Source organism: Nicotiana tomentosiformis, chromosome 6 (genome assembly GCF_000390325.3).
Source record: "Nicotiana tomentosiformis chromosome 6, ASM39032v3, whole genome shotgun sequence".
Taxonomy (NCBI): Eukaryota; Viridiplantae; Streptophyta; class Magnoliopsida; order Solanales; family Solanaceae; genus Nicotiana; species Nicotiana tomentosiformis.
The window spans coordinates 106,814,317-106,824,830 of record NC_090817.1 but is presented as its reverse complement, the minus strand read 5'-3'; the positions used below and the strand labels follow the sequence as shown (position 1 = coordinate 106,824,830).

General features: G+C 38.4%; 3 protein-coding genes across 4 annotated transcripts; 1 reads left to right on the top strand and 2 right to left on the bottom strand.

Annotated features, from left to right (window-relative positions):
- The first annotated feature begins 4,018 nt into the window (after nt 1–4,018).
- Nucleotides 4,019–6,009, top strand: LOC108947140 (uncharacterized). 2 transcript variants are annotated; one of them, XM_070177668.1, is made up of 5 exons: nt 4,019–4,529; nt 4,653–4,937; nt 5,050–5,166; nt 5,264–5,435; nt 5,531–6,009. In XM_070177668.1, exons 3-5 carry the CDS (start codon nt 5,122–5,124, stop codon nt 5,866–5,868), a joined length of 555 nt encoding a protein of 184 aa, XP_070033769.1. In that variant the 5' UTR covers nt 4,019–4,529; nt 4,653–4,937; nt 5,050–5,121; the 3' UTR covers nt 5,869–6,009. The 2 variants fall into 2 exon arrangements, with proteins under 2 accessions (XP_070033769.1, XP_070033768.1); XM_070177667.1 differs by having other exon boundaries at nt 5,522–6,009.
- A 2,064-nt stretch (nt 6,010–8,073) lies between these two features.
- On the bottom strand, nt 8,074–8,575 carry LOC138894536 (uncharacterized). Its single transcript, XM_070179238.1, has 2 exons — nt 8,273–8,575; nt 8,074–8,142 (listed from the first exon to the last, which is right to left on the bottom strand). Exons 1-2 carry the CDS (start codon nt 8,573–8,575, stop codon nt 8,074–8,076), a joined length of 372 nt encoding a protein of 123 aa, XP_070035339.1.
- On the bottom strand, nt 8,167–9,926 carry LOC108947139 (uncharacterized). The gene is made up of 2 exons (XM_018774704.3): nt 9,772–9,926; nt 8,167–9,624 (listed from the first exon to the last, which is right to left on the bottom strand). The coding sequence occupies exons 1-2, from the start codon at nt 9,894–9,896 to the stop codon at nt 9,033–9,035; spliced, it is 717 nt and encodes a 238-aa protein (XP_018630220.1). The 5' UTR covers nt 9,897–9,926; the 3' UTR covers nt 8,167–9,032.
- Nucleotides 9,927–10,514: the final 588 nt, after the last annotated feature.

Below are 10,514 nucleotides of genomic sequence, written 5' to 3'. Positions count from 1 at the left end.
GGTTAGAGATCCCAAAGTGGAAGTAGGAGCGGATCACTATGGACTTTGTAGTTGGGCTCCCATGGACTTCGAGGAAGTTCGACGCTATTTGGGTTATTGTGGATCGGCTGACCAAGTCTGCGCACTTCATTCCATTTGGTACTACTTACTCTTCAGAGCGGTTGGCTGGAATTTACATCCGAGAGATTGTTCACCTGCATGGTGTCCCAGTTTTCATCATTTCATATAGGGGTACTCAATTCACATCGCAGTTTTGGAGGGTCGTGCAGCGAGAGTTGGGTACTCAGGTTGAGTTAAGCACAGCTTTTCACCCTCAGACGGACGGGCAATCCGAGCGCACTATTCAGATATTGGAGGACATGTTGCGTGCTTGTGTCATTGACTTTGGGGGTTCATGGGACCAGTTTCTGCCACTCGCGGAGTTTGCATATAACAACAGTTATCAGTCGAGTATTCAGATGGCTCCGTACGAGGCTTTGTATGGGAGGAGGTGTAGATCTCTGGTAGGATAGTTTGAGCCGGGTGAGGCTAGGCTCTTAGGTACAGACTTGGTCCAGGACGTATTAGATAAGGTGAAATTGATTCAGGAGCGGCTTCGCACGGCGCAGTCTAGGCAGAAGAGCTACGCGGATAAGAAGGTCCGTGATGTGTCTTTTATGGTTGGGGAGAAGGTTTTGCTGAAGGTATCACCCATGTACGGTGTTATGAGGTTTGGGAAGAGGGGCAAGTTGAAACCCCGGTTCATTGGGCCTTTTGAGGTGCTTCAGAGGATAGGAGAGATGGCTTATAAGCTTTCCTTGCCACCCAGCTTGTCGAGTATGCATCCAGTGTTTCATGTTTCCATGCTCCGGAAGTATATTAGAGATCCGTCCCATGTTTTGGATTTCAGCACGGTTCTGTTGGAGGGTGATATGACTTATGATGTAGAGCCGGTGGCTATTTTGGATCTGCAGGTTCGAAGGTTGAGGTCGAAGGATATAGCTTCAGTGAAGGTGCAATGGAGAGGTCATCCTGTGGAGGAGGCCACCTGGGAGACCGAGCGGGAGATGCGGAGCAGATATCCACGCCTATTCGAGACTTCGGGTATGTTTCTAGACCCGTTCGAGGACGAACGAATATTTAAGAGGGGGAGGATGTAACGATCTGGTCGGTCGTTTCGAGAGTTATAACCCCGTTTTCCCCATTTCTACTTCTTTTGTGTTATTCAGCTATATTATGTTATATCAGGTTAGTGGGTTCAAGTTCGGAAGGAACTCGGAGTGAAATGAGACACTTAGTCTCATAATTGAAAAATTGAGTTAGAAAAGTGGACCGGATATGGACCTATGTGTAAACGACCTCGAATTTGAATTTTGATGATTCTATTAGCTTTGTATGGTAATTTTGGGCTTAGGTGCGTGTCCGGAATATTATTTTGAAGTCCGTAGAGGAATTAGGCTTAAAATGCCGAAAGTTTTATGTTTTTTTGAGAAGTTTGACCGGAGGGGTGACGTTTTGATATCGGGGTCGGAATCCGATTCTGAAAATTGAAATACCTCTGTTATGTCATTTGGGACTTGTGTGCAAAATTTGAGGTCAATCGGACGTGATTTGATAGGTTACGGAGTCGTTTGTAGAAATTAGAAATTTCAAAGTACATTAGGCTTGAATTGGGGTGTAATTCATGGTTTTAGCATTGGTTGAGGTGATTTGAGGATTCGACTAAGTTCGCATGATGTTTTAGGACTTGTTGGTATATTTGGTTGAGGTCCCGAGGGACTCGGGTGAGTTTCGGATTGTTAACGGATCAAAAATTGAAATAGAACAGCTGCTGCAATTTCCTACTGTTGGAAATTGCATCTGCCCAGAAATCGAGCCCAGATCGAGCTCAGGGTCGAGGGACACGATCAAAGCCCAGATCGAGCTCAGAGTAGAGGGCCACGATCGAAGCCATGATCGAGCCCAGAATCGAGGGCCACGATCGAAGCCATGATCGAGCCCAGAGTCGAGGGCCACGATCGAAGGCATAATCGAGAACCAGGATTGAGAGGCAGGATCGAGAACCAGGATTGAGGGGCAGGACCGAGGACCAGAATCGAGGACCTTGATCGAAGGCCAAGATCGAGGCAAAACCGAGGATGTCTGGGCAGAATTATAAAAATAGGTACTTCATCCCATTTTCCATTTTTGACAAATTGGAGCTTGAGGAGAGGCGATTTTTGATATATTTTCAAGGAAAACTTGAGGTAAGTCCCTTGTGATCATTTCTACTCCATAATATTGAATTATCATCGAATAATCCGACTAGATTACATGATTTTAAGGTGTAAATCGGAGATTGGGGTCGGATTTTAGTAAAATTGATATGGGTAGACTCGTGGTTGAATGGGCTTTTGGATTTTGTAACTTTTATCGGGTTCCGAGACATGGGCCCCACAGGCGATTTTTGAGCTAATTTCGGGTTTTGGTCTAATTTTGTAGTTTTTCTTGTGTAATTTATTCCATTAGCACGTATTGATGGTATTGTACTGATTTTGAATAGATTCGGAGCATTTGGAAGCCGAGTCTAGAGGTAAGTAACGATTGTAAATTTAGTCCTGAGGGTATGAAACCCCAGATTTCGTATCATTCTATTATTTTGAAGTGACGCACATGCTAGGTGACGGGCGTGCAGGCGTGCACTGTTGGGGATTTATGACTTGGTCCATCCCATAGCAACTGTAAAGTTTTATACTTTGTTGAAACCATTGATACTTATATGATTTAGAAAGATTTTCTGTAAATTGGGCTGAATGCCATGTTTGGGGCCAATGCGGTTTGGACCCTTAGGGGCTGTTTCTTATCATCCTCTTACTGTTTTCGATTGAAAATCTATACTCAATCATGTTTATACTTGTTTACCGCATAACTCAGTTTTATGACTCTATTTTGATGCATATATATATTTTGGGCCGAATGCCTTATTTTACTGAAATGCCCGAGTGGCCTGATTTGTGAGGATGAGTGTGGATCGGGGTTGCCTGCCTGCAACATACTTTATGACTAAGTGAGGCCGAGGGCCTGATTTGTGAGGATGAGTGTGGATCGGCATTTCCCGCCTACAACATACTTTATTATTATCGCACGTGAGTTGTCCGTGTAGATTATAGCGCTTGGGCTGAAGGAGCCCCTCCGGAGTCTGTATACACCCATAGTGAGCGCAGGTACCTACTGAGTGCGAGTGCCGAGTGCTGAGTGACTGGGAGGCAAGAGTGATTGTGAGGTATGCCCGAGTGGCAAGAGTGATTGTGAGGTATACCCGAGTGGCACGAGTGACTGTGAGGTTTGCCCGAGGGGCTGTATATGAGTGATGTTTTGCCCGAGGAGCTGTTTATGATTTCATCATTATGCTCACCTTTGCATTGAGCCTTTGTTTGAAAAATAAACTGTTGGAAAAATGTCTTTAAATGATTTTACTGGAACTGGGTTCAAACGAGATGTTTGATTCAAATCCTGATTTTTAAGAGCATGTGGTATTTTACTGAGATTTCCTGATATGAACGTTATATGCTTTATTTCTCGTCACTACTGCTCAGTCTTTATTTATTGTTGTTACTTACTGAGTCGGTGTACTCGCGTTACTCCTTTCACCTTATGTGCAGATCCAGGTATAGCTGGACACGGTAGCGGTTATTGAGTGTTCTGTTTGCAGATTTTTCTTGGAGATAGCAAGGTAGCTGTTTGGCGATTGCAGCCCCTGCTCTTCTCCCTCTTATCTTCCTCTAGTTTTATTTAGCTATTTTTCGGGCTGAGTTAGCCTTGATATTGTTAGACAGATTGTAGTATGTGCTCATGACTAGTGACACCCCGATGTCGGGCTTTTCTTTTTCGCACTTCTATTTTTTTTTATTTGAACTCTTTAAATGGAGGTTTTATGTTAAATAACCTTGAAATTATCTTTAAAATGAAAATATCGATTTGTTTTAGAAATGAGTCGGCTTGCCTAGTTTCACAATAGGCGCCATCACGACAGAGGTTAGTTTGGATCGTGACAGTCGAAGAATACGCCACTGTCTATGACAAACCATATGTCAATAGGTTGCTAAAAGAATATTTTCCAGGAGATGGAAAAAGGGCTATAACAAGGGGGCAGCTTCTTGATCACTTCAAGAAAAATGACTGGAAGTCGGACAAAGATACGTTCAAGATAGCCTTGATGGTGTTTGTCCATCATTTCATATTCTCAGATGCCAATAATCATGGTATCAACAAAGATGATTTTGATATCATTGAAAGTGGTCAATATCAGACGTATGCTTGGGGAAACAAGTCATTTGAAGATATTTTAAAGACAATGAGGGACAGACACTGTGAGTATTTGACAATGTATAGGCTCGGAGGTTTGCCACTTGCGTTACAAATATGGTTTTTTGAAGTGTTGCTCTATGGTTGACAAGCATCTAGCTGTTCGTGTTGGCACAAATGTGTCACGCATTCTTAATTGGAAAGTCACTGAAACTCCAACATATGCGGATTTGACTAGCGGGGTGATCATGTCTAGTATCAACCAGGTAAACATTTTGTACCATAAGACTTATTCATATATGATTTCAGTTTTTCTGTAAGTATGTATAATTATGAATTTGTTACAATTTCCTTTTTCTACTATTGTAATCCAGTTTTTCTTATTGTAGTTGAACTATAGGAACATTTCCCCTACTAGTTAAGAGATGTCAACACTGAACATCATCATGCTTTTTGAAATTAATGCCGATGATGTTGCATCAAGGGAGGCGTCTGCCTTTCACACTGATAATTCTGTCTCTGCATCTCCACCTTGTCCTCAGAATATGGAGCAACAGTCTAAATGACCTTATTCTCAGAATACGGAGCAACAGCCTAAACCGAGTTATGATCCTTCGGCGCGCATTGATCTGTTGAATGCTGAAGTTGAGAAGTTGAGGAGTGTTGTTGGAAAGGTACTGCAACTTTAGCTTTTCTGTAGTTTATCGGTACTTTTTGTATATACATAATTTTTGGGTTATAAACATGGTTGTTTATTTACTTTCTTTTTTTTTTTATTTTTTATAGTTGACTGATACAGTTACGACACTCAGCAGTTATATACTTTCTTTCTTTGAAAAAGTGTTCAGTTTTCTGAATATGAAGGAAACCAAGCAAACGAGGGAGGAGGTTCCTGATTTTAAGGTAATGTTTTACTGATAAAACCAAATCACTCAACAGTTGTGCCTTCTTTGAATCATCACTCAATAGTTATGCCTTCTCTTTTATTATTTTTTATTAGATTCGTCAGTGCGTGTCTGATGACAATACATCTGGTCTCGAAGAATATGATGGCTATCAATATGATGTTGTTCCTGATTTTGTCGAGCAAGTGAATCAAGATAACACGCTAGCTGACCAAACAGATTTAGGTGTCAAAGCAAACGAGGGAGTTACTGATGGTGTTGATCATGGTATTCATTCTGCATTTTATCTTTTTTGTCTGATTTTTTTGTTCTTCATTTTGAAAGTTTTTTATTATTGGTTTTCTCTGTCTAAGAGGCAACAGGTGATGTCAAGGGTGATACATTTTGGGATGATATTGGCGATGAAGATTTAGCTGCGCTACAGATGTCGCAAATTGTGCTTCACAGGCCACCCGTCATAGACTTAGAAGAGGATTACATTTCTCCTGAACAGTCGGTTCGACAGAAAATACCAGAAAAATATGCCAAATCTCCGTATTTGCTAGTTTTTGATTCGGGGGCATCAGGATCGGTGCACAAGCTCATTTTTTATATCAAGCATCCTTTCACGATCGAAATTGATGATTTTGATCCCTTGTCGCCTTTGGCCAAAGAGTTTTGCGCGTTTGTTGATAATGGGATGGATACGAGGCGAAGTTAGCTTAACTTTCTTTAAACTTTCATGTTCTGATTTTATACTTGTCAAGGAAGGTAGTTCTGATTACTTTTTATTTTTTATGATTTGAAGTGCCAAAAATATTTATACCGATGAAGTAAATAAGCTTGCGGAAGCTTTTACTTTTGGCTCGTGTCATGTGACCACGAAGGATTGATTCCACTCACTTGCGTATTGTGGTCGACCTTTGATTGACACGGTATTTAATAACTTTCTGTCCTAATGTCTTTTTTTTTGTTGCGTATCTTTATTATTTGAGACCCCCATAGTGTATACATAACTTTGTATAATCAAATGCAAGATTTTTGTATAATCACTGTATAAGATTGTATAACCTTGTATAAATATGTATAACTCTGTATAATAGTGTATAAAATTATATATTTAAAAAATCTGCATTATATATTGACTTTTTGTAGTACTTTGAATCATTTAGTAGTGATGGTTGTTTTTGTTTTATATTTCTTGTCTCAGCACTTGGATGTCATCTTTTACTATTTGAGGAAGAGGGAAAAATATGGGCCGAATGTTGCCATAAGGTTTACTACAACTGACTTTGCCTTTGGTAACAAGATCAATTCACTGTATAAAGATTTCAAAGTGAAGCAAGATCCTTCTGTGATTCCTGAAGGGCATGAAATATAAGAGTACATTAGAGGATTTTATTGTGATGCAAATGTAGCGTGGCACACTGTTGACCACGTGTTATTCCCTATTTATGTCAAGCGTGGAAGAGCTAAATTGGGCCACTGGGTTTTGGGGTTGTTTACGTTCATAGATAGGTGCATCCACATCTATGACTCTAACCGTGGATCTATTAATGATAGACTTGCTTTGGATGCTGCATTACCTTATGCAATTTTGATACCTTACTTCTTCAAAAGTTCTGATTTTTATGTCGAGAAGAAGCGCATTGATTGGAACAATGGTGCATATACCGATAAATCCTATTCTGATATTTTGCAGATTAATCTGGTTAATAATGTGCCACAACAGATCAAATGGTAGGTTAATCTCAGTTATTTTACTATTTTACTATTTGTGTACCTATTTACAGTAGCGTACAAAGAATATAATTTTTTTTTTAATTACAGTGATTGTGGCGCTTTTGTTGCTGGCTTTGCTGAGTATTTCATCCTGGTAAGGAAATCCGAAAAGATAATTTTAATATTGAGACACTTCGCACCAAGTGGGGATCTCTGTTGTTGGATTATGGAAGGAAACAATAACAGTCCGGTGCAATTAGTGGTGATGAAATCGCAGGGAGACTTTTCAGGAAGAGGAAGAGGGGACGGCCGAGAAAGTAGTTCTGTTTTTTTTTCATTTTAATGTAGATGACTTTATTTTTGTGTAGTTTGTGGTAGTCATTACACATTATGGATGTGAATGAATTACATTTTAATGAATATTTCAGTTGCTTTTTTCTTTAACAAAGTATGTATTTTCGTTATTGTTGCAGTTTTGTCAATGTTGCAGGGTTTATACATATGTATCCAATTTTATACAAACTTATACTCTCATTTATACATCTGTATACATATAATGACACTGATTATTTGCAGTTCTGTTTTGCATTTGTACAATCTATCAATATATTTAGCATCATTAAAAACAGTAACACACTATTATTGGATAATCAAAACATGTATAATGAAACATATTTAACATAATTGCAACATATAGTGTAAATTGTATTTCTTTATTGACATTTGTAACTCAATTGTTTGTGAAACTTAACTACTTAATATTTGTAACTCTATTGTTTGTGAAACTTAACTACTCAACATGACAACATATGTAATAGGAAGTGTTATGTTTTCAACTATTTATTTTAGTCGATTCCTACATGTTTTTCTATTGTGACCACTTTGTCCACACACAAAACATGAAAACCCCCTCTTATACTCTTTCTCTGAAGCCGGTTTGAGTCTTTCCTTTCATGGCCTTCCTGCATTTCTTCTCCCTTTAGGTGGTAGGACCACATCTTCCAGCACCTCTGTTGAGATTACCCATAAACTCTCATCTGACATCGGATTCACTGGAAATTCATAAGTTCTAAAGAGGTTATCCTTCTTGTAGTAAAAAGAGCAATACTGGCTAGCTTTCAGCTGTAGGTTCTTCAAAACCGCCCAAACATGCAGACATGGAAGTTCATCCATTTGAAATCTGCCGCAACTGCATGTTCCCTCATCAAGGCACATTATATTTCGTCTTACCCCCTTCAAGCACAGTATATAACTGCTCCGTAGCAGGCCTCACCTGCAAAAGTTTTTTTTTAAAAAAATAGTTAAAGCATATTATACATTATTATACAGAGTTATACATCCTTATACAAGCAGTAAAATAAAAGTCAGCAGTGCCATGCATCATTATATTTGAATCGGTTTACCGTCATTTGCTCCGATGCAATTAGATTTTCCCGAATGAGTTTGTCGTACTTTTTGCCAAGCTCTGTAAATGTCTCCATTGCACTTTTTCTGTTTTTGTTGTTCCACTGTTGTAGCAAATTTGTCATGCACTCCAGCAATCGCATTATTAGTAGCTCTCTGGCATCTTTGTTTGCTGCATTAATTGACTTTGCAATATTGGAAGTCATTACCATCGACCTTTTTACTTTGGAGTATGCCTTAGACCACCTTTCGTAGCCAATTTCGAACAAGTAAGGCTGCACCCTCGGATCAATTTTGCACATCTCTGTCATATGGTAGTCAAACTTCTCTATCGTGTAAGCTCTAGCCAAAGCGAAGAAGATATCCTTTAATTATTTGTGATGTTTCTTGAATGTGCGCTTGACATTCTGCCATAAGTGAAACATGCAAATACAATGTGGAACTTCTGGGTACACAGCTTTTGTGGCATTGAAGATGCTTTCATTTCTATCTGAAACTATACACATCCCTTCCCTAACACCAAAAGTAACCTTTATCTGGACAAAGAACCAATCTCAAGATTTATTATTCTCTGAATCTACAATTGCATATGCAAGTGGAAGGATTTTTCCAGTTTATACAAAGTAGATATTAGGATTCAAACAATTATATAAATCTTATACACAGTTATACACGAATATACAACTTTATACATACTGCAAATCTTATAAAAACAGCAGCTCTGAAATCCTATACACGTTTATACATGAAACTACAACATTATACAAACTGCAGAAACAAGGTAGATGCAGTCAACTCACTAGCTCCATCCTGTGTGCAAGCAGTCAATATGGTACCCTTATATGCTGCTTTAAGGAAACTTCCGTCAACAACCATTATCGGCCTACAATGCTCCCAACCCTTGATAGACGCATATAGCGAAACAAATGTATAAAGAAAGCATCCATCTTCTGATTTATGCAACTTTATAACCGTTCCTGGATTTATATGCTCCAACATATACAAATACCTCGGCAACTCCTTATATGAATCGCTCGGATTCTCTCTTATCATTGCCATGGATATCTCTTTAGCTCTCCATGCTTTCATGTAGCTCACTTCAACCCCGTGTTGCTTTTGTATGTCCTCTATTATATCATTTGGGGTGTAAACTTTTTTTGGATTAACATACTTGTCCTTGACTATACTAGCAATTATACCCGAAGTAGCTTGACTTTGTGTTAAGTATATTTCACCATAGCTGCATGTGTGATTATTATTGTAACTTCTCACCTTGAATATGTTTGCCTTGTAAACGGCAGAAGATTTGAAACTCCAAGCACAATTGTCATCCACACACATAAGGTGATACCTAGTATTAAAGATCATTCAACTTCTAAATACACTTGTATACAAAACATAACTAGATATATACTAATTTTAATACATCTATACAAATATATACTATTGTATACATATTTATACATATATATAACAGAATATACAACTATTGCCATACCTTGTTGCGCTTGATCTCTTCACCTTGAATTGGAACCTCTCGCGTACAACCAAGTTTTTCATCACACTGACAACTGTCTCTTTATCTTTATAAACTTGATCATCCTCAACCAATTCGTTTAACATATTATCTATTATACCATAATCAATATTTTCAATAAATTCGATATCAGGCATAATCTCAATGCTATCAATTGTAGATGCATCTTCAATATCATTTACATATTTGCCTTTATCTATACAACAGGAGCTTGTAGCAACCAAACAACTGGAACTTGTAGCAACCAAACAATTATCATAAATCTCTTTCACAGTCACATACAACAGGTACTTAGTGAAATCTAACTTTTTCTTCTTTATTTTAATATACACCCGAACACTAGTATCGTTGTAAATCACGATCAGTGGCAAACCATCCTTTGGGAGAAAGTTAATCTCTAATGTATTTAACTCAGAATCGACTCTAATCTGTTTCGAAATTGCTTCAACTAAATTGTTGTAGCTGAATGTCGACTCGATTATTACACAATCGCCGAACAAATTGATAAACTTGTTATCATCTCATTCACCACTGTGAATAACGTAAACTAGATAAAGCTCCATCGAACAAAAAGTTGAAATCAAAATTGCAGCAAAAATAAAAATCGCGCTGATTGCAGCAAAATAATTTCACTTTTCGTGTTTGATTTGTTGTTAATTCGAGATGAAGAAGAATTTCTAGGTTTTTTGGAGTTGCATTGAGTA

Coding starts and splice junctions, on each gene's coding strand:
- LOC108947140 (XM_070177667.1), top strand. CDS start 5,122: ATGAAGGAAACCAAGCAAACGAGGGAGGAGGTTCCTGATTTTAAG. Junction 5,167..5,263: donor AGGAGGTTCCTGATTTTAAG/GTAATGTTTTAC, acceptor ATTTTTTATTAG/ATTCGTCAGTGCGTGTCTGA. Junction 5,436..5,521: donor TACTGATGGTGTTGATCATG/GTATTCATTCTG, acceptor TCTCTGTCTAAG/AGGCAACAGGTGATGTCAAG.
- LOC138894536 (XM_070179238.1), bottom strand. CDS start 8,575: ATGTGCAAAATTGATCCGAGGGTGCAGCCTTACTTGTTCGAAATTGGC. Junction 8,143..8,272: donor TTGCATCGGAGCAAATGACG/GTAAACCGATTC, acceptor AAACTTTTGCAG/GTGAGGCCTGCTACGGAGCA.
- LOC108947139 (XM_018774704.3), bottom strand. CDS start 9,896: ATGTTAAACGAATTGGTTGAGGATGATCAAGTTTATAAAGATAAAGAG. Junction 9,625..9,771: donor AAGAGATCAAGCGCAACAAG/GTATGGCAATAG, acceptor CTTTAATACTAG/GTATCACCTTATGTGTGTGG.